The 18,801-nt window shown below is 63.9% G+C and overlaps 4 protein-coding genes across 4 annotated transcripts; 2 read left to right on the forward strand and 2 right to left on the reverse strand.

Moving 5' to 3' along the window:
• Positions 1-1,134: 1,134 nt before the first annotated feature.
• On the reverse strand, positions 1,135-3,327 carry H696_02978 (hypothetical protein). The gene is made up of 6 exons (XM_009496862.1): positions 3,219-3,327; positions 2,728-3,142; positions 2,375-2,615; positions 2,184-2,278; positions 1,761-2,033; positions 1,135-1,670 (listed from the first exon to the last, which is right to left on the reverse strand). Exons 1-6 carry the CDS (start codon positions 3,309-3,311, stop codon positions 1,198-1,200), a joined length of 1,590 nt encoding a protein of 529 aa, XP_009495137.1. The 5' UTR covers positions 3,312-3,327; the 3' UTR covers positions 1,135-1,197.
• A 1,971-nt stretch (positions 3,328-5,298) lies between these two features.
• H696_02979 (hypothetical protein) lies at positions 5,299-7,295 on the forward strand. The gene is made up of 5 exons (XM_009496863.1): positions 5,299-5,662; positions 5,884-6,230; positions 6,387-6,523; positions 6,659-6,746; positions 6,907-7,295. Exons 1-5 carry the CDS (start codon positions 5,310-5,312, stop codon positions 6,993-6,995), a joined length of 1,014 nt encoding a protein of 337 aa, XP_009495138.1. The 5' UTR covers positions 5,299-5,309; the 3' UTR covers positions 6,996-7,295.
• Positions 7,296-8,169: 874 nt separating this feature from the next.
• Positions 8,170-15,443, forward strand: H696_02980 (hypothetical protein). Its single transcript, XM_009496864.1, has 7 exons — positions 8,170-9,002; positions 9,088-11,386; positions 11,472-11,913; positions 12,008-12,675; positions 12,822-14,770; positions 14,837-15,219; positions 15,340-15,443. The coding sequence occupies exons 1-7, from the start codon at positions 8,189-8,191 to the stop codon at positions 15,394-15,396; spliced, it is 6,612 nt and encodes a 2,203-aa protein (XP_009495139.1). The 5' UTR covers positions 8,170-8,188; the 3' UTR covers positions 15,397-15,443.
• Positions 15,444-15,897: 454 nt separating this feature from the next.
• H696_02981 (hypothetical protein) lies at positions 15,898-18,794 on the reverse strand. Its single transcript, XM_009496865.1, has 5 exons — positions 17,067-18,794; positions 16,704-16,820; positions 16,532-16,589; positions 16,357-16,432; positions 15,898-16,277 (listed from the first exon to the last, which is right to left on the reverse strand). Exons 1-5 carry the CDS (start codon positions 18,651-18,653, stop codon positions 16,103-16,105), a joined length of 2,013 nt encoding a protein of 670 aa, XP_009495140.1. The 5' UTR covers positions 18,654-18,794; the 3' UTR covers positions 15,898-16,102.
• Positions 18,795-18,801: the final 7 nt, after the last annotated feature.

The raw sequence follows: 18,801 nt of genomic DNA on the forward strand, positions 1-18,801 counted from the left end.
GGGGGGGGGGGGGGGGGGGGGGGGGGGGGGGGGGGGGGGGGGGGGGGGGGGGGCGAAGAAGCTGGTCCCCTCCCGCATAGAGCTGCACACGCAAAAGGGCCAAGCAGCAGAGTAACACATAGTCCCTGATGCGAATGATCGCCTAGCCTCCGCCAGACACGAGGAGCCCCCGACAGAGTACGCGACAACACAGCGACGCCGGGCGGGTGGGGGACATCTCCCCGGAGAGCCACATCGGAGAGTGGCCGAGGGGGCAAGCGAAAACAAACGCGCGAGCACAAACTAGAGTCCCGCCCAAACTAGTTGCCGGTGTGGCCGGTGGCGGGCTGTGTGGCTGGGGCCCAGCCTCGCCAGACCCGGGGTGTGGTTGCCTCCCGCCGAATAATCCACTTGTATATAAAAAGGTTATATTACTCGGTGCCCCTCCCCCCTTTCCCGCGAGCGGTTGGCTCTCTGTCGTTGTTGGTTTTCTCTCGGGAACCGGAGAAAGAGCGGATCCTTGCGGCCGACAAGGTGGTCCGTGGCTGCCGCGCATAAACGAGTGCACGTCGCACATACCCCCCCGGCCCTCCGCCTCTAATATAGGGGTGTCGCATTTTTCTTTGTTGCCCATTGCGACGCACCCCCCCCCCCCTGCACCTTCTCGGGTGCTTGAATCGACTTCCCAGATTCGTGGGTCTGGCAAAAGGCCCACCGCCTCCGGGACTTCCGATGCTCTTGTCTCGTTCCGTGCTTGGCTCTCCCCATGTCTGCTGGTATGTGGGCCCCGACTGGCGACGCGGCAGGGCGGTCCGGGCTCGCCCCCCCCCCCCCCCCCCCCGCCCCCCCGCTCTCCCTACCGGGCTGACCTGCTACCACGCCCAGGGGCGCGGCCCAGTCAGGATCCCGGGCAAGAACATAAACCGGCATTCGCAAGAATCACATGCGCGGATCACACCGCGTGGAATCACACCCGCGCGTAGCTATTCCTGAATATTCCCCGGGCTGGGAATTTGCGGAACGCGATGGGCTCTTTTTTCGAGCTCATTTGTCCACGCCCCTCTCTGCGGACAGTCAGAGGTCACCATAATGCGCTCTCTTTCTTCCCTCCTCTCTCGTCGTCCCCCTTCGCAGTTCCTCTGCCCCGAAGCGTGGTTACCTCCGGGGAATCTATTTTCGCCAAAAGGGGTGAAAGCGCGAGGTGGAGCTATTTGGCGTTCAGGCGACGCGTGACTGTTGGGCCGAGGGCGGGGGAGCCACCAGCGGCATCAGAGAGTCCGGGTCAAAGCCGAAAGTCGTCAAGTCCTTGCGGGTCTCCTCCGGGTCGGAAAGGGTCTGATTCAGGTAAAACTGGAGGAATCCCTCAAGTGGAAGACCGATGCTAGAAGCCCCACCGGCCGGCCGGCCGCGGGCCATCGGGACGCGGGAGCCAGAGCGACCAGCAGCAGGACCACTGCCGGTGGCCAGGGGTCGGCCATACTGCCGGAGGAGGGCCTGGCACATCATGGACAGATCGCGACTGGAAACTGGGGAGGTGCTGGCTCCGGCGGCAGTAGCCGTGCGGACGAGCGTCGAGAGCTCCATGACATCAAGGAAACCGTCGCGGTTGCGATCAAATCGCCGGAAAATGGCCTCCATGACGCCCTGCAGCATGGGAGAAAAGGTGGTCCCCGAAGCATCGAGCCAGGGAGCTGTCACAAACAATGTGTCAATGAGTGGGCTCGCACGTGTGGGGTGGGAGAGAGAGAGGCGAGACTTGGTGTATGTGCATATGTGCGTACCATCACCCGAGCCGGGTCGCGAGCAACGGTAAAGGCGGTTGCGTGCCCGGAGCGACCGGATGTCATCCACCAGGGCACTGCCCATGGCAGGAGGCGTAGCGTTAGAGCTGGAGGCAGCCATTCCGGTGGTGGGCTCTTCATCCTCAAGCAGCCCAACCGCCTCAGCGACAGCCAGGGCGATACCGATGATCGCCTCGGCCGAGTCGTAGGCGGTGGCCATAAAGCAGATGTATGCGAGTCCATAGAGGGCAGGAATGTGATTCGGGTAGAGATCTAGTCATGCGTGGGTGCGTATGAGAGAGAGAGAGAGGGAGGGAGGGAGGGAGGGGAGGGAGAACGTGTGAGCGTCAGTGTGAAGGGACACCATGGATTTTTGGTTCATTGAGGGGGTCAGGGACGCGATATCTCCAGGAGGTCACGAACCAATGATGTGTAGGAGGTTCTCCGCGGCGGGCACGAGCTTTTGAATGCCTGCAGGAGAGCCAGCCTCGGCAGGATCGGCATCATCATCGGCCACGCTGGTGTGAAATTGGCGTGAGTTGTCGGGAAGAAGGTGCAAACTACCTGAAAGAGCGGATGACGAGGGACCGGTCGACAGAGGAAGGCACACGTACGCTTCAAGCAGGGTTTGCGTGGCATTGAAAAGGTCGCAAACCTCCTGGTCGTAATTCCACCAGATCTGCGGGAGCTTGTCCTCCGGGAGCATGGCCCCATCGTGATCGACCTCCTCCCGCAGGTGTTGGGTGTATTGTTGGAAGGCCCGCCGGCGGCGACCGGCCTCGTCAGTCACACGGCGGCGATACTCCTCAAGCCAAGAGGCCGGCTCCGGTCGCGGATTGACTGGGATCGGCGGATCTGGAGACGAGATGAATCGCGCATGGGTCAGTATGAAGGGAGGGAGGGGAGGGGGGGGGGGGGCGGATAGAAGGCGGAGACGGGCATCACCACTTGGCGGGGCTCAACATACCAAGGTTACGCGAGGCCTCATCAAGCATCTCGAGCTCATCCTCGTCGCTGGAGCTGTGGTCATCATCGTCCTCGTCGTCCTCGCTATCCTCGTCGCTCTCGGCCATGTCCGAGGGGTCGGGATGGGCGTTTCCGGCAGCATCCCCAGTGGCATCATCGGCCAGGGAGATGGTTGCCGCGGCCGAGGTCACATCGGCCATGTCCTGGTCTTCATCCTGAGCCGGGTCCGGGAGGCCGGAGCGCAGGATGGACACCAGCTCGGACACGCTGCCAAAGGTCCCGTGGCAGATTTGGCGCCAGATTTCATTGGAGACAGACATCTGCTCCGGAGACAGGGGAGGCAGCGACGAGGTGTCCAGGCGAGCGACCTCTTCGGTAGATCCGGCAAAGATGAACCGGTGCATCTCGCGGCTGGTCTGCGCGTGGTGGGGAGTCAGACATGATCCGGGACGGGGCTTGGCAGCGGCACGAAGCCAGTACAAGGTCACGTACCTTGGAGAGAGCCAGAATATCGGCCACCGGGTCCTCCAGGTGCGAGATGATCGCCGCCCAGGCGCCGGTTGGCAGGAGGGTGAGAGGGTGCATGGCGCGGCAGGGAGGGGGGGGGGGGGGGGGTGCAAGTGTGTGTGTGTGTGCGTGTGTGAGGAGAGGAGTGCATATTGAGGAGAGGCTGGCAGTGGCCTCGCGTCGGGCTCGCTCTTCTGCCTCTCCGCGCCCCTCGTCGGTTCCTGCCGGCTTCCAGGGCGTGGGTGGGGGTCGCCCCCTCCCCCGGCCAGCCGCCTGGGCATGCAGTGTGTGTGCGTGCGCGAAAAAGAGGGAGGAAAGAAGAGCCGCATGTGCCGCGTGCGGGGGCAGATCGCGCATGGCCCGATCTGCCAACTCAAGGCTATTCTGAGGGCGGCAAAAGATATCGCGCCTGGTGGGGAATAAGCCCCCAAAGTTAATCCCACCTTCGTGGTTGCCGAACGAAGGATCTTTTTTTAACGTACCTACGACTTCCACTCGGTGATCAACAAGGCCTGGTGGACGGGAGTTAGTACACACATAGCACTCCGTTGTCTGCTAACACCCGCGTCACTCTATCCAGGGTGCCGGGTCGCATATTTTTGGTGGTTGGGAGTAGACTCGTCTACTCCCGCTTCCCCTTTCCATTTTAATAATTGATGTTGGTGTGAGGGGCACTTCCCGGGTGGGGACGAGAGAGCGCCTCGCTGGACGACCTCGGCTCGTGGGCCCTCCCATCCTTGTCTCGTCCGGGCGCCCCCCCCCTCTCGCCCGTTCATACATGCTCCTGCGCGTGAACTGCCGGGAGGGGTGCATCCTGGCCGGGGTGTTTGGACCACATGGCCTGATCACATGGACCATATGCCTTTTGCCAGCGTGCCCCCTTTTTCCAGGGGGATGAGCCCCCAAGCATGCGGGCCTTCTTGGGGAGAAATTGTGCGCATGCGCTTCCAAGTCGGGGCGGTGCTCTGCGCAGAGGCGCGCATGCGTTCTCGCGTTCCGGAGCTCTTCGATCGTCGGTGCGAGGGCAGGCAGGGCGCCGTCATGTGCACGCCCCGAGGCAAGGGCGAGGTGCCCACTCTGATGCAGGGGCCCGGCGGATCCCTGGCCTCGGGCTTGGCCCCGCCGTTTTCTGCTGTTTACGCACGTGCAGTTGCCCTGTGGGAGGCCGGGCATCCCCCCTCATTCCGGCGGCCTCCTGCTTTCTCCTTCTCAGCCTGGAAGAGGTCGGGGCCAGGGAGTCGGGGGCTCTCTGTCTCCCGGTCCCGGCTCCCAGCCCACGCCTCGTTGGTGCCCGCGCCCGGGTGGCTCTGTTGCATGTGTGCATGTTCAGCATGGCCCCCGAGCACCTGGTGCCATGCATGACTTGGCGCTTGCCAAGGGCGGCTGGAGACACGTTCCCCCCCCCCCCCTCCCCGGGACATCGTGTCTAGGGTGTTGCTGGAGTCCCAGCAGCAGATGATCCCAACCCAACTGCCCTCCCTTGTGGCTCTGGGCCTATTTTGTGGGGCGCGTGCCCCCTTTGCCGCTTTACCGGGGGCAGTTTTCGCCGGGACCTGCTTCCTGTTGTGCAGTCGGACATCCTGGGCCCCCCGCTCCTCGCTGGCCCGAACCACCCTAAGCGAGGGCCGCACCCCGCTGGCGATGGAGGTGGTCCTGTGCTCGGCCATCATGGCGCGCGATCTCTCCACTCGTCCGAATATTCCGCGCTGGGGGGGGGGGGGGGGCTGCACGGGGCCTCCTCCCGCTGCTGGGGACAGACACACCCACACCCACCCACCCACATCACCCACGGCGGGACGCCCTGATGAAAAAACACCAGTCTCAGGCCGGCAGGGGCCCCACCTGCTCTCCCCCTCCCCCCCCCCGGTCCCTCCCTCGACTGGTACCTCCCTTCCCTTCGGAGGCATCACGCTATTTCCCTTGCCCCTTTTGCGCACACATCACACATCCACCCCTTTCGCCCTCCTTCTCCCGCTCCTTTGCCCATCCTCACCCCCTCCATCCTCCATCCTCCTTGCTCCCATCTCCGTCAAATAGCAGCACCCACTCCCCCCCCCCCCCCCCCCCGCAATCAGGATGTCCAGCGTTTCCGCTCCCTCCAGCGTCCCCACCCCCACCAGTGTCGGGCTGAGCGCCACGCCGGAGTTCATGGCCATGGTGGCCCCGGCTAACTTCGTCAAGAACCTGGCTTGTGGCGGTACTGCCGGCATGGTGGGCGCCCTGGCCACCTTCCCCATCGACACGGCCAAGACCCGCATGCAGGCCGATGGTGGGCGCATGTACCGCAACATCCCGGACGCCCTTGTGAAGATCGCCCGTCAGACTGGCCTGCGCTCCCTCTACCGCGGCCTGCCGGTCCAGCTGATTGGTATCATCCCGGAGAAGGCCCTCAAGCTGTCGGTCAACGACTCGGCCCGCTACTTCCTCCGGTACGAATCCCCCCCACTTATCCTTGGCGTGGCACTCTGCCCAACCTTCTACTTTTGTCACAATGTGCTCTCTCTTTCCCCCTCTCGATCTCTTTCTTCTCTCTCCCCTCCCTCGACTTCCAGCACACACACACACACACACGCACTCCCACATACGCATGCAATCCTCACTCCCCCTGTCCACATGTACCCACACACGCGCTCGCGCGCAATCACCACAGCAATCGCGAGAACAACACCATTCACTGGAGCCGCGAGATGATTGCAGGCGCCACGGCCGGTTTCTGCCAGGTGGTCATCACCTCGCCGATGGAGATGTTCAAGATTCGTCTGCAGATGTCCGCGGCGGCGGCCGAGTCCGGTGCCGCTCCCCGGACCTCCGCCGTCAACATCATTCGCGATACCATCCGTCAGGGTGGCGTCTTCCGCGGTGCTGGCGCCACTCTCCTGCGTGATGTGACCTTCTCCCTGCTTTACTTCCCGATGTTCGCCAACCTCAAGGGCTGGATTGCTGGCCGTGACGCCAACCACCCGGTCTGGAGCACCATGCTCCGCGACCCGGGCCCTGGTGCGTGCCTCATTTGTCTCCTCCATGCGAATTGCGGCGATGCCCATATCGAGGACTCCCCTCTTGGCGTCTGGGCCTCCGGGTTTTCCATCTAACCTTTTCTCCCGCCCCTCTTCCTCCCCGCCTTTGGCCCGGTCTTCCTCCCTTCCTGCTCAGCTCCCGCTGGCCACACCGGCCCGCGTGACATCAACTCGCGTGTCAACTTCTTTGGCACTTTCATGGCTGGTCTGATTTCCGGCAGTGCTGCCGGCTGGCTTGTGACTCCTGCCGATGTCATCAAGACCCGTCTCCAGGTGTGTCCTCCTCTCCTTCTCCCCCCCTCCCCCTGCCTCCCCTAAAATTTCATCTGATCTCTCGCACCACCTCGCCATTTACTGATTACCGGTCCCATGTCCGTCCTCTACCTGCCCTATCACTCGGCTGTCTAGGCCGCTGGTGGTGTCGAGAAGTGGAAGAACATCCGCACCTGCGCCAAGATGACTCTCGCTCAGGAGGGCCCGACTGCTTTCTTCAAGGGTGCGTCCTTTTCTCAATACCCGATCACGCGCAGCCTGCCCCCCCCCCCACACACGATTACTCCTTTTCTCCTCCCTCCCCCCTCCCCCCCTGACCGTCGCTTACCTCTCCTCCCTTTTCTCGACCCAAACACACACACACACAACCATTACTTCTGCAGGCGCCACTGCTCGTGTCTTCCTGGTCGGCCCCCTCTTCGGTGTTGTCCTCATGACCTACGAGGTCCTTCCTCGCCTGCTCGGTCTCTAAATGCATCGGCCCTCTCCCATGCACCGTGTGGCAATCTCCCTCTGGCGCACTCGTGGAGACCCCGGCACAGGCCCTATCCACATGGCTCTATCTGGCATGTGCCGCTCCTTTTTTTGTGCCCAGGCATGCACCCGCGTACCAAGAGCGCACGGGGACTCGCCGGGCGGGCCGCGTGCCATCCCATCCTCCGCTCCCCCCCTTTTAGCCCCCTCCTGGCGGCGCCCCTTGTGCTTCGTTCCCCATTCTTTTACAGCCCTTGTCCTTTCAACGAAAATGTACCATATACAACACGTCATCCGCTGTTTCCACGTCCGGACATGTCTCCCTGCGCGCCAGTTATAGGCAGGGACGGACAGGCAGCTGAGCGAAACTCCTCTCCCCCCAAGAGTGGGGCAGCTTCCCAGCCATCTGCTTCCGGTGAGAGACGTGTGTGTGTGTGTGTGTGTGTGCATGCGTGCGCCTCAGCAGGCGCGCAGCCACATTTGCGCGCTACCAAAGGGGAGACTCTTCTTGCCGGCACATGGGGCTGGCAACCAACGGCGACCACATGCGGGCGATCGGTGGCATCTCCAGTGCCAACGATTACATCGCGCCGATCGGCCGCCCCTGATCGTCGGGCCTGGGGCTATCAAGGGTGGGTGGCCGGGCGGCGGGGGCGGGGGCTACCGGCGATCCCCCTCCCACGGGCCTGGCCGAGGGATCCCCAGAGGGGGGGGGGGGGGGGGGGGGGGGGGGGGGGGGGGGGGGGGGGGGGGGGGGGGCGGTTACACCGAGGTGCGGGGGAAGACACGGGCATGAGGGATTCGGGGCAAAAGGCCCGGATCTTGGCCCCTTCCCCTGTTCAATGAGATCTGGGATTTTTTTCCGCCCAGCCTCGGGCAATTGCTGCACCCTCGCGACAGGGGCATCCTCCATGCATCATCTCGCCACCACTTTCCTGATACCTCCCCCTCCCCCAGCTTCCCTGTCTTTCTTTCTCTTTCATTCCCTCCCTCCCCCCCCTCTTTCTCTCTCTCGTCCCTGTGTTCAGTTCTGCCCAAGACTTTGTTCCCGCCCACCGAGGTTACCCACGAGGGACTGTAAAGGTCTCGCGGGGCGATCCTCTCCAACCTCGCTCATCTTCCAAGGCTCGCATTTCCCGCTCTCTCTCCCCCCCCCCCCCACCCATCTCTCTTTCTGCTTCTCACCGGCACATGTCCTTTAGCTTTGGGATTGATTTGGCCCTGCTGCCGCCGCTGGTGCAGCTACTAGATCCAGTTGCCCCATCAGCTGGGGACTTCCGCCAGCAGGCAGCCTTCCGCCATGGCCTGCGAGTTGTCGGGCTCCTGGTGGACTCGGTGCGGGGTGTGCTGCAATTCCGTCAAGCGCAAGCACACGCTCGCCGGGTAGCACAGCAGCTGGCCACCCACATTCAGCCTCCTGCCGTGTGTGATCAGGCCACCGACGGCAATGTCCCCTTGACGGATGCCTGGTGGTCCTTCCACCTGTTCATGTCTTCGACTCCGGTGACCGGCGATCGAGTTGGTGCTTTTGACAAAAATGGCGGTGTCCTCCTCTCGCCAGAGCAAAGTCTGGCGTCCATGCTGCAGACGGCGCGCTCGGCCGCGCCACGGAGTGGCTCAGATCCCTCCTCTGGGAGTGCCGGCGGGGCCCCGGTTGACGCGGCGAGTTTCTTGGCCACCTTCGACCCTGCGCTTGTTGCTCCACCGCGCGGCCATTTCCCGGTCCAGTCGCCAGAGGAGGGCCTTGGTCGTCTGGCCGAGTGTCTGGTTAGCGCATTGGAGTTCCTCCTTGCCTCGTGCTGCGCCCGGCCCGGTCTCCCGTCAGACTCCGGTCCCGCGGTTGAGTACTTCCCCCCGCCGATGGATCACCTCGTCGGTGGAGCCATGCGAGGGCTCCTGGACTGTTGGTCCTGGGATCGCGCCCCGAGCGCCTTGGGACCACTGGGCTCTTCAACGGCCCGACAGCCTGGAGCCCGAGTCCGTGCACCTTCTTTGAGCAGTCCAGGTGCGTCCCCCTTTTCTCATGCCGCAAGCCCCTTCGCCGGGTAGATGTGCCTGCTCACCATGTGGGCTTTTGAAAACCGCCACAGCCCCCACCCGCGCGAGGCCCAGCAGCGATGAGGGGGTGGAATTGGCCACCGATCTTCCCGAACGCCTGGCATTCGATGGTGCTCGGCTGGCTGGCGAGGCCCGTGGCTGGCAGGACACCGGCTTCGCGGCTGGCACCGCCGCGGCCTTGGACACACACCACCGGTTTGTGACGGGGCCCCTGGCCGCGGTGGCCACTGCTTCCGGGCTCGAATGCGGCCAGGAGGCGCTCTTTTCGAATTTCACCCCGGAGATGGCTGAGCGCGGTGCCATTTACCTCTTGACCTGCCTGCCGCGCACGCTCCAGGATCTGCACCTCTTTTGCCGAGGCATGCCCATCGACTCCGAGGCCGAGGGGGACGATGCATCTAGAATGCCTTCGCGCCTCTACCGGCGCATGTATCGGGCTTTCCACGAGCCATTTGTGGCAGCCACGCGGGCCCACACATCCGGGAGCACCAGCGCTGCCGGCAGCCGCGGCACTGGAGGTGATGTCGGCAGTGCACGAGGTGATTGCCATGCTGCAGGCAACATGGCACACCTGGTGGCATCCCCCGGGTCAGCCTGGCCGGGTCCCGGGTCTCCAGGATTGGGCAGCTGGTCCAGCCTGCTGCAGTGGGAGATGAATGCTCAGCCTGTGGCGGATCCGCTGGCCCCGCTGGCTGAGAGATTGAATGCGCTGGCCCGTGAAGCGCAGGCACTGGCTGCGGCCCCGGGAGCACGTCTCGGTGCCGACATTTCCAACATGACTAGCCATGCTGGCAAGGATGACCAGCCGGCGGCCGGAGCGCCGGGGCTTTGGCCGACCCTGGCCAGTCAGCACCTGGCCTTGCATTTTGTGGATCTTTCAGCCTGGTGTGCGGCGCTTCCGGGAGCCGGGCCCGCTGCCCTGCCCGGTTGGATTTCCAGTGTGGATGGATCGGCCCTGAGCGGCATGGCTCGAGCCTTTCTGCATGGCTGCCCATCTGCCGGAGGTGCAGTTGGCTTGCATCCTGCCGAGTCTCTCGACTTGGCCGGGCGTCGCGCCGTGCGCCGGCTGTTGGGTAGCTTCACTCTCGGCAGCTCGGGCAGTCGCGGGGTCAGCGGGCGATCGACCCCCGGCAGCCGGCTCATCCTTTCCGAGAGCCTGCTCGAGGGGGCAGAGGACCCGCTGCTCGATCGGTTTTTGAATGACTGGCTCCGGCGGCGAGGTCTTGCCATGGAGGATGAGCTCGAGCCTCCGCGATTGGCTTTGGCGGCTCTCCCGCGGTTATTTCAGCTTGCCGCCGCGCATCAAGATATCCAGGTCCTCCCGAGCGGGCTCCCATTGGGCTCAAGCACCAAGGCCAGCACCACGGCCGAGGCCGACATGTCCTGGCATGTTGGCACGGCGCCGGCCCGCGGCACAAGCGGTCCATGGCTCCGGCGGATTTCAGCGAGGCTGGTCCTCGGGCCGGGGGTGCTCGAGGCCGCCGGGATGCCGACCAATCACAGCCGGTGGGCGCTGCTTCCGGCGTCCCCCCTTTGTGGAGCCTTTTTGGGCGGGACTGTGGCTGGCGGGCGCCTTGCCCGAGCATTGGCCGGGACCGATGCACCAAGGGCCCGAGATAAGGACGGGCTGGCTTTGACACTTGTTGGGTTTTTGGATGTCCTATCGGGCCGAGCACGCCTTTTGAGCATACTGTGCCCGCTGGTGCGCCTCTTCGCATTGGACTCCCTGTCCGAGCTTCAGGTCATCGATGCCGTGTCCAAGCCGGAGGGGGCCCATTCGCCAGGCACCGGGTTGGGCTTTTCGCCGGCCGACTTGGTTCTTGTGTCTGGATTCCTTGCAAGCACCAGCCGACTGGCGGTCATTCGGCTTGACCTTGCCACGGTGAACCTGGGGCAGCTGTCTCTCCTTCCCTCTGAGGCAGACTTCGCCGGTGGTTGTCGCCACTGTGGCGCTCCGTTGCCCCTGGCGCCGGGAAACCCGCCGGCCCCTCAATCACTGCTGTTTGTTCTAGCCCCCTGGCTTGGGGCGGTCAGCCTCCTGCAGCGTGTCCAACTGGAAGCCCTTTGCGATGGGTGTTCTGCCGCGCTGCTAGCGGGCTTATGTGGTCCCAGTGCGGCCTACGGCCAGCATGTGGCCAGGGCCCTGGAGAAGTCGATCCACCCGGCTCCGGGCTTCGGACATATCGTGCCCACTGGCGGGTGCGCGGTGGTGGAGCAAGCAGCCCCGGCCGCCAGCGGGCGCTTCCTTCGCCGGTGGTCGGCCCTGCTTCAAGGCCCTCCCATGCCGGACCCGGTCGGCTCCGGGCGTGCAGCTGGGTCTCTACTCTCGCAGTGCGTGCTCCCTTTCGCCTCCCCCCCCCCCCACAATACACCGGTTTTCTGTGGCTGACAGTCGCTTGCCCTCTCAAAATAACAGGCTCGTCGAACCGCAGGCCGTCCTATCCGCAGCGACCGGACGCTGTGGCACCATGGCCGATTATGTGCAGGATCTTGACTGGGCATACCGGTGTCACACGTATGAGCGCCTGACTCGCGGCAGTGCTACTGACGGTGTCACATCTTCGGCTTCTTCCGCCATTATGAATGAAGTAGCCGCAGCTTCCTCCGCGACTGGGGATGCCACTGCGGCGGCCACTTCCACGGCTGCCGGGTCGCTGGAGATTGCAGGCCCGGAGGGCCCTGGGACGGCATGCAGCGATCTCGCCACCGAGGGGGCGCCCCATCTTTTTGGGGATTCACTCGAGCTCATTATTGATCCTCGACTGCCGCCGGAGCTGGACCACCTGGCCGGTGATCCGACCCTGCGCCAGTTGCAGATGGCCTACATCGGGCGCCTGTCAGGAGTCGTGGCGGAGACGGTATGTATCTGTATGTGGCTTTCCCCCCTGCGCTTTGGTGGCTGATTCTAACGGGCCTCCCATGGATGTTTCTGCTGCCGGGTCTCATGCACAGTCGCTGCAAGCTTGTGTCAAGCTGTTGGAGTCCATCTCGCGCACCTCCTTCGATGTGAACGGCATCCTGCTGATGAGTGAGCCAGCCAGACAGCCAGCCTCCTTCCGGGAAATGCGCCATCGAGTGGCCGAGCGCCCGTCTCGTGGGGCTGGCGACGCGGCGCCCCTCCCAGCATCTTCCCTGCAAATGGCCCTCGCAGTTCGGTCCATGGTAAGACTGGTGTTGATGCAAGCCACCGGGGTGGGGTCCACAGTGTCGGCGGTGAGTCTGTCCAACTGGCCGGATTCCAGCCCGGGGCAGGACCACCATGGCATGCCACCGGAGGCGCTGGCCGCGGCCACCGTCGAGCGGAACCTGAAACGCACGTCGCGCGCCCGACGCCGGGTATGCCAGGCTCCCTCGGTGGCCGAGGCAGTGGAGGCCAAATACCAGCTGGCTGGCCGTCGAGCGGCCGGCTTTCTGCCGGCTCCGGCCCTGCGGCAAGTTGACCTGCCCCTGGGGCATTTGGTCGCTCCGGCCCTCAGCGCCGAGGCCACCTGGACTGATGCATCGCTGTGTGGCCGCGGCCTGGCCGAGGGCGGGCCAGTGTACCGACTCGCGCTGGGACCAGCCGACCCTCCCGTGGACTTCTCTGCAAGCCAAGTTGTAGCCTTGCAGAAGGAGCGCGAGTGCGTGCCTCTCTCGCTGGCTTTTTTTCTCCTCACACCTTTTTCCATGTTATCTTACTCTCGTCCCCCCCCCCCCCCCCCCTTTTCTCGACTCCATCCTCCCCCCCCCCCGCGTCGGCGTCTCTCCTCTCTAACGATCATTTCAGACTTCAGATCCAAGTTCTTCTTCACATTCTGGCCATTTCCATCGCTCTGACAATCGACCCCGATTTGGTGCTCGAGCTGCCTGGCGGCCCGGGAGCTCTGGAGGCGGCGACCACGGCCGCTGCGTCCTTGGCCGAAGGCCTCGGTGGCGGCATCGGTCGAGAGTTTGCTTCCTCATCGCCTCCGTCGGATTTCGGCCCACTCGATCCATTCTCAATGGCGGACTCGCCTCCTGTCGGGGGGGCGTTTTCCTTGCCATCCGGGGCATTTGGCAATGGCAGTCATGCTGGCGGTGGGCCTTTGGAAGTCTGCGGCATCGGAAGCGGCAGCCTCAGCGCCGCCTCCTCATCGCCACCCTCTTCGTTTTTGGTGGATCCCGCAGAGCTGGCCGCCCAGGCGGCCATCCGAGCGGCCAAGCGCCCCTCTCGTCGACGGACACACGGCCATCCTCTCCCTGGAAGCAACGCTCCCCGGGTGTCCGCTCTGCAGCTCGAGGTGGCTGAAGACTTCCAGCATCTCTTGCAGCTTCTTGACGCACTGAGTTCCTATGGCCATGAGACCTTTGTCCCGTCGGGGGAAAATTCCTCACGCCCGGTTTCTGGCGGCCTTCCGGGCCCTGGCGCCGCGGCGGGCCCCTCAACGCCTCCTCCACCAGATGTGGCTGCCGCCGCGGCTGCCGCCACCGCCGCGCTGGCCTCGCTGCCTAATGGCTTCGCCGGGGGTCTTGCCGGCTTCCTGGACGATGTTCTTCTGCCCCTGCTGGCCCTGTGCCAAGACACGGGGCTCGATCTTGTTGGGCTTCCCCGGTGGCTGTGCGATTTGGCCACCACTCTGGGTCCCAGGATGGGGTCCCCGTCCGGCACATTGGCGACCGCCATGGGGCTGGGGTCTTTGGCGTCGGCGTCCGCCTCGGCCTCCTCGGGGTCCCTCTTGCTGGTGGGATCAGGCTCCTCGACCATGCTCATGGGATCGGCCTCGTCAAGCCTGTCCATTGCGCCGTCATTGTCGTCGTCGTCGACGACGACGACGACGACGGTGACGACGATGGCGACGGCGGCGAGTTTGCAAGCTGCACCCGCCGCATCCGATGGCGGGCTGGTCAGCGAATGGGCATCGGTCCTGCGTGGGACATTGTCTTGCCTGGATCGCGAGGCTTTGCGCCGTCTTTTTGCCGAGCTCTTCCGGTATGTTGGTGCACATAGTCGTCGCTGGCCGGAGTTGGCCACGGTGGCTAGCGATGAAGAGAGCGACAGTGAGAGTCTCACTCTCATGGACCCACTTGGGGAAGCCCCCTCGACGCCGGTCGGCGCCATGGTAGGCCATTTGTCGGGGCCGCAGTTTGCGGGCCCCGAAGCTGCGAGTGGGATCCGCCACCCCGGCGGCGACAGTCACACGGCGGGGACCCCAAGTGGCCTGGTTCCCGGGCTGGTTCCCGGGCATTCCCCCTTCCACAGCCCGTCAATGTCCCTGACGCGCAGCGTGCTGATGCGCAAGCGCCGAGCCGAGACGCCGTTGTCGCGTCAGGCCGTGCGCGGGCGTCCTGCTGCCCTGGCGGACTCCGTAACCCCGGTGCCTCGAGCCGCCGGTGTCGGGCTGGGGATCGACAGGTCACCCTCGCTGCGTGGTGGCTTGCCAGGCCCCACGCCCCGGAAACGAGCCGCCCTACGCACTTCCTCCCTCTGTAACTTGGCTCTGGCGGCCAGTCCCTCGGCTGAGATGCTCGTGGCCGAGAGCGAGGCCGAAGGGATGACCCCGCCTGTGGGACCAGGCGCCCGGGGGCTCCTTTTCTCCGGCGCAGCGAGCCACCAACTGCGCTCGGTTCATGGTGCTGCCGGCGGCAGTGGGCATGGTGAGGGTGTCCTGCCTGGCGACCTCCTGGAAGGATACGACCACCAATCAGCCTTGCTTGTTGGGGAGAGCTCCCCACCCGGTCTGCCGGACGCCCTGACTGGTATGTAATTCGGCCCTTGGCACCTGGCACTATCTCCTTGACTGACACGGCTCCTGTTGATCGCAGTCCCGGCATCCCCCGGGACAAGTCCACCGGGAGCAAGTCGCCACACTCGACATGCCTCGGCCGAGGCTCCGGTCGCCTTCACATCGTCGCAGTTGTTGCCCTCCTGGGGACAACGCCCGGATGGGCCTCCAATGGGAAGTCATTCCTCCTCGACTGGGCCCTCGACCTATCCTCAAACGGGGCCAGGGCATCACCTGCACCTGGGCCCATCGGCTTTGGGCGAGGAAAGTGAGGAAGGATCTCTTGCCCGGATTTCATCTTCCCCCTCTGCCTCGCTGTGTGTTTCGCTGCACTCAAGTTCCAGTGTCCACTCCTTGGCCTCGGGGCCCTCCTCGGCAATTTGCTCTTCCTCCTCCTCGACGACCCAGCTTCACGAGATCCAGGTGCGCACATGCCCCCCCCCCTTGGGCATTGCCCCTAGCACGCTACTGCCCTGCCTCTTCCGTCCGATTGATTGTCACTCATGCTCACTCGCTCATCCCCCCTCCCCCCCCCGGATTTAGAATGCCTTCATCATGGGCGCTGAATTTGCCAGTTTTGTTGTGCCAGAAACCCCATAGAGGCCCAGTGTTGTGCATTTTGCAGCAGAAATATAGATCCATTGCCATGTGTGTACATGTGCACCTAGGTTTCGGTGAGTGTATATGCGCATGTGTGGATGTCACTGAATACGCCCACCCACCGACATGTGCATTTCTCCGACTCAGGCAGACATCTACATGCACAGTCTATTGGCCACACACATGTAACCATAGAGGGAGAGGGGGGCGGGGGGAAGCATGCCAGACAAAATAAAGGCAAGAACAAAGAAGGGGGGGGGGGGAGAGATGTGTTTGTTCATCAAGGGCGGAGAAACGGACGGCCCGTCCTTCCGGACTGGAAGACCTGAGGCGCGACCAGTACATGGTGATTTCGGCTGCAGGCGAGCGGCCCAAACAGGTTGAAAAAAAGAAGATGTGAAACGGCCACATGTGTGCACATGTGCACACAGCAGTAGGTTCTTTGATTGCCTCCCTCAAGAGTGTCCCATGCGCGCGCAGGCATGTCTATAAGAGGAGAGTGGGGGGGGGGGGGGAGGAGAGTGGGAGGCATGGCAGCAGGGAAGCCTCACAGCGAGGGTGGCATGGAAAGGGAGGGGGGGGAGAGGAGGAGGAGAGGGAAAGGAGGGAGCACGGCTGCAATTATGCAAGGCAGGAGCCACGGTAGGCCAGGCGGAAGACGGTAAAAGGGTGGCAGGCTTGCGCCCAGCGCGGCCGATCGTGGCCCTCACTTGGCAGGCGCCTCGATGGCTGTGAGCTCATGGAGGAGAGGCTTGTGAGGCCAGTTGGCAAAGGCGCGCGTCAGCTGGAAGAAGGCCTCAATGGAGATATGCGTCGGTGGCAGGGTCGGATCGATCAGCGGGCATTGCTCAAGGAGAGCCTCAGCACCGGGGCCAAGAGTACTGAAAGGCAGAACGGTCAGCAATTCGGGCGGGGCTTTGGCCGCGGTACAAGCAGAGAGGGGCATATGGCTGCACGTACGCAATCGAAAGGAGAATGGGATACGAGCGCTTGACGAAGAGCTGGCGCAGGATGAACTCATACTCGATGATGTTGACTGAGCGGCTTCGAGGTTAGACAGCATGTCGATGCGGCATGTAGCGCAGGGGCCCGAAGCAGTTGGAAAGTTGCCCCGGGAGGGGGAGAGGGAACGCACGATCGGTCGGGACATCAGCACGAGGAATCAACCGGATGAGTTCCATATTAACCGAGGCCTATCGGGAGGGAGGGGGGGAGGACGGGGCGGGGCCGGATGGAGGTTGGCATCAGACAAACAAAAGAGAAGAGGAAAAGACCATGACGTGTGTGTGAGCGGTGTTCTTGCGCACTTTCGAGGGAAGGAAGAAGTCCTGGGGCATGCTCATCAGATGGTCGAGATGGAAGAGGGTCTCCATCATGCAGGACATTTTCGAACGGGACCGGTGGCCAATTTGATAGGTAATGCGCTGGAGAAGGGGGAAAGAGGAAGGGGGAGAGGGAGATGGACAGATGCGCAAGAGCAAATAGCCAATCGGGAGGGAGGCGGAGAGAGGGAGAGAGAGAGAGAGAGAGAGAGAGGGAATAGCACGCCATCATGGAAGAATGTCAGTACACATGGAGGCGGTCCGTCCAAGACAGCAGCAGCATCACAGAAGGGCAGGACAAGAGCCAGGTCCAATCGGAGCCAATCAAAGGGGGTGGCTGTCACGCACCTGGAGTGCAGCCGCCGGAAGCAGGAAGTAGCTCTCCACGCGGCCGAGCTCAAAGTAGAGCGACCGCCAGAAGATGTTCTGCATCATGTTCGAGAGCAGATGCTCGTGGTGCCGACTGCCTATGGACCCGGTGAAGATGAGCCCCGGGCGACGGCCAGGAGGAGTGACCGAGGGGACACGCTCATGCATGGTGGTGAACTCGGCCTTGCCGAGAGGGGCACCCGGAGTGCCGGGTTCCGGAGTCACACCGGCCGCCTCGGCCAATCTGGCAGCCTCAGCCTCGGGCCCGGTGACCAGGTGCGGATACTGCAGGCCCTCGGACCAGGGGACCGGGGCCACCCGAGCCTGGATGCGTGTCAGGAGCACGTCGTCCAGAAGGCTGCCAGACATCAGATTCTTCGGCGAGATGATGGCCGGCTCGAAGCGCCCCTCGGTGGCCACCTGCATCAGGCGCAAGTCCTCGGCAAAGAGCTGTTCCTCTTCCACACCATACACCTTTTCCGCGCCGGCGACCAGCAGGGCCTCTGACAGGACGCCCGGGCCGGGGGCAATTTCCACCACAGTGGCTCCACGAATGTCCCCCATGAAGGAGACCACCTGCTGCGCGCGCAGTGGGCAGCACAGATACTCGGTGCCGGGAGAGGTGGCCATGTGGATGGCCATGACATATGCCCGATAGGCCAGGAATTGCCGAAGATGCTGAAGTCCCCGAGAGGCCGTGGAATCGTCGCTCAGGACGATGTTATTGCTGTCGGTGCCTGTCTGGCTGACCATCGCCATCTCCCCGGCCTCAAGCTGGTCGACATTCACGTCGAAGAGATGCAGGACGCTTCGCAGGACACGCTTCGACCGGCCGGCAAATGCGCCGGAGGCTCGGGTCGACTCGCGCGAGATGATGGCCTGGATGATGGAGGATGTGTCCGACAAGTTGGCCAGGCTGGCATTGCGTGTCCGACCAGCCTGGGCCTTGGTGCGAGTCTCCTCGGCATGGAGAGCCACGCCGGTGGCGGCGGCCTCCGGGTCAAAGGCAAGGCCCCCATTGGCCTCGAGGGCCGTGTTTAGGCTGCTCATGGCGGCTTCGGCCTTCTCCGTGGAACCAAGCAGCAGGGCCAGCTGCTGGGACAGGGTTGCCGGATCGGCGCGCGCCAATTCCGGACCCAGGGTCTTCAGCAGGGCCATGAGGTTCTCGCGGGATTCAGAGTCATCTTCGGCCACAGCGACAGCGACGGCGGTGGCGGCGCCAGTGGCCGCCAGGGTGGCGGTGCTGGTTTTGGTGCTCTTCTTGGTCGTCTTGCGCGGGGCGCGCGGAGTCTTGGCGGCCTTGGGAGCCTTGGGAGTCTTGGCAGCCTTGGTGGTCTTGGGGGTCTCGGCCGGGAAGATGGGAGGGTCGACCGGGGCCGGCTCGGCCGTGGAATATTGCCGAGTGGCAAAGAGGGCCGCCGGGCCGGCAAAAACAGGAGTGGGAAGGGTGCGCATCATCGCCGGCCGGGAGGCGCGAATGGCGGCCGGGACGGCAGAGCCGATGGTGTGGGTCGCCGGCAGCCGCGCCGCCGACGCCGCGCAGGAAGTGACCAAGAGACGGAGCATGGCCGAGCAGCAGGTCAAGAGTATGTGTGGGACGCGCGGGGGTCGAGATCACCTACCCATAGAAAATGGCTCCTGATGAGACGACCAAAATGGATAGGCACGAAGGGGACAGGGACGGTGGGGAAGGGGAGAAGCGGGGGGGGGGGGG

This window comes from Fonticula alba (assembly GCF_000388065.1).
Source record: "Fonticula alba strain ATCC 38817 unplaced genomic scaffold supercont2.4, whole genome shotgun sequence".
In the NCBI taxonomy this organism is placed as follows: domain Eukaryota; order Rotosphaerida; family Fonticulaceae; genus Fonticula; species Fonticula alba.

Coding starts and splice junctions, on each gene's coding strand:
- H696_02978 (XM_009496862.1), bottom strand. CDS start 3,311: ATGCACCCTCTCACCCTCCTGCCAACCGGCGCCTGGGCGGCGATCATC. Junction 2,279..2,374: donor ACGCAAACCCTGCTTGAAGC/GTACGTGTGCCT, acceptor ATTTCACACCAG/CGTGGCCGATGATGATGCCG. Junction 1,671..1,760: donor GCGACCCGGCTCGGGTGATG/GTACGCACATAT, acceptor TGTTTGTGACAG/CTCCCTGGCTCGATGCTTCG.
- H696_02979 (XM_009496863.1), top strand. CDS start 5,310: ATGTCCAGCGTTTCCGCTCCCTCCAGCGTCCCCACCCCCACCAGTGTC. Junction 6,231..6,386: donor GCTCCGCGACCCGGGCCCTG/GTGCGTGCCTCA, acceptor CTTCCTGCTCAG/CTCCCGCTGGCCACACCGGC. Junction 6,747..6,906: donor CCCGACTGCTTTCTTCAAGG/GTGCGTCCTTTT, acceptor TTACTTCTGCAG/GCGCCACTGCTCGTGTCTTC.
- H696_02980 (XM_009496864.1), top strand. CDS start 8,189: ATGTCCTTTAGCTTTGGGATTGATTTGGCCCTGCTGCCGCCGCTGGTG. Junction 9,003..9,087: donor ACCTTCTTTGAGCAGTCCAG/GTGCGTCCCCCT, acceptor AAACCGCCACAG/CCCCCACCCGCGCGAGGCCC. Junction 11,914..12,007: donor CAGGAGTCGTGGCGGAGACG/GTATGTATCTGT, acceptor TCTCATGCACAG/TCGCTGCAAGCTTGTGTCAA.
- H696_02981 (XM_009496865.1), bottom strand. CDS start 18,653: ATGCTCCGTCTCTTGGTCACTTCCTGCGCGGCGTCGGCGGCGCGGCTG. Junction 16,821..17,066: donor TTCCGGCGGCTGCACTCCAG/GTGCGTGACAGC, acceptor CCCCTTCTCCAG/CGCATTACCTATCAAATTGG. Junction 16,433..16,531: donor TGCTGATGTCCCGACCGATC/GTGCGTTCCCTC, acceptor GAAGCCGCTCAG/TCAACATCATCGAGTATGAG.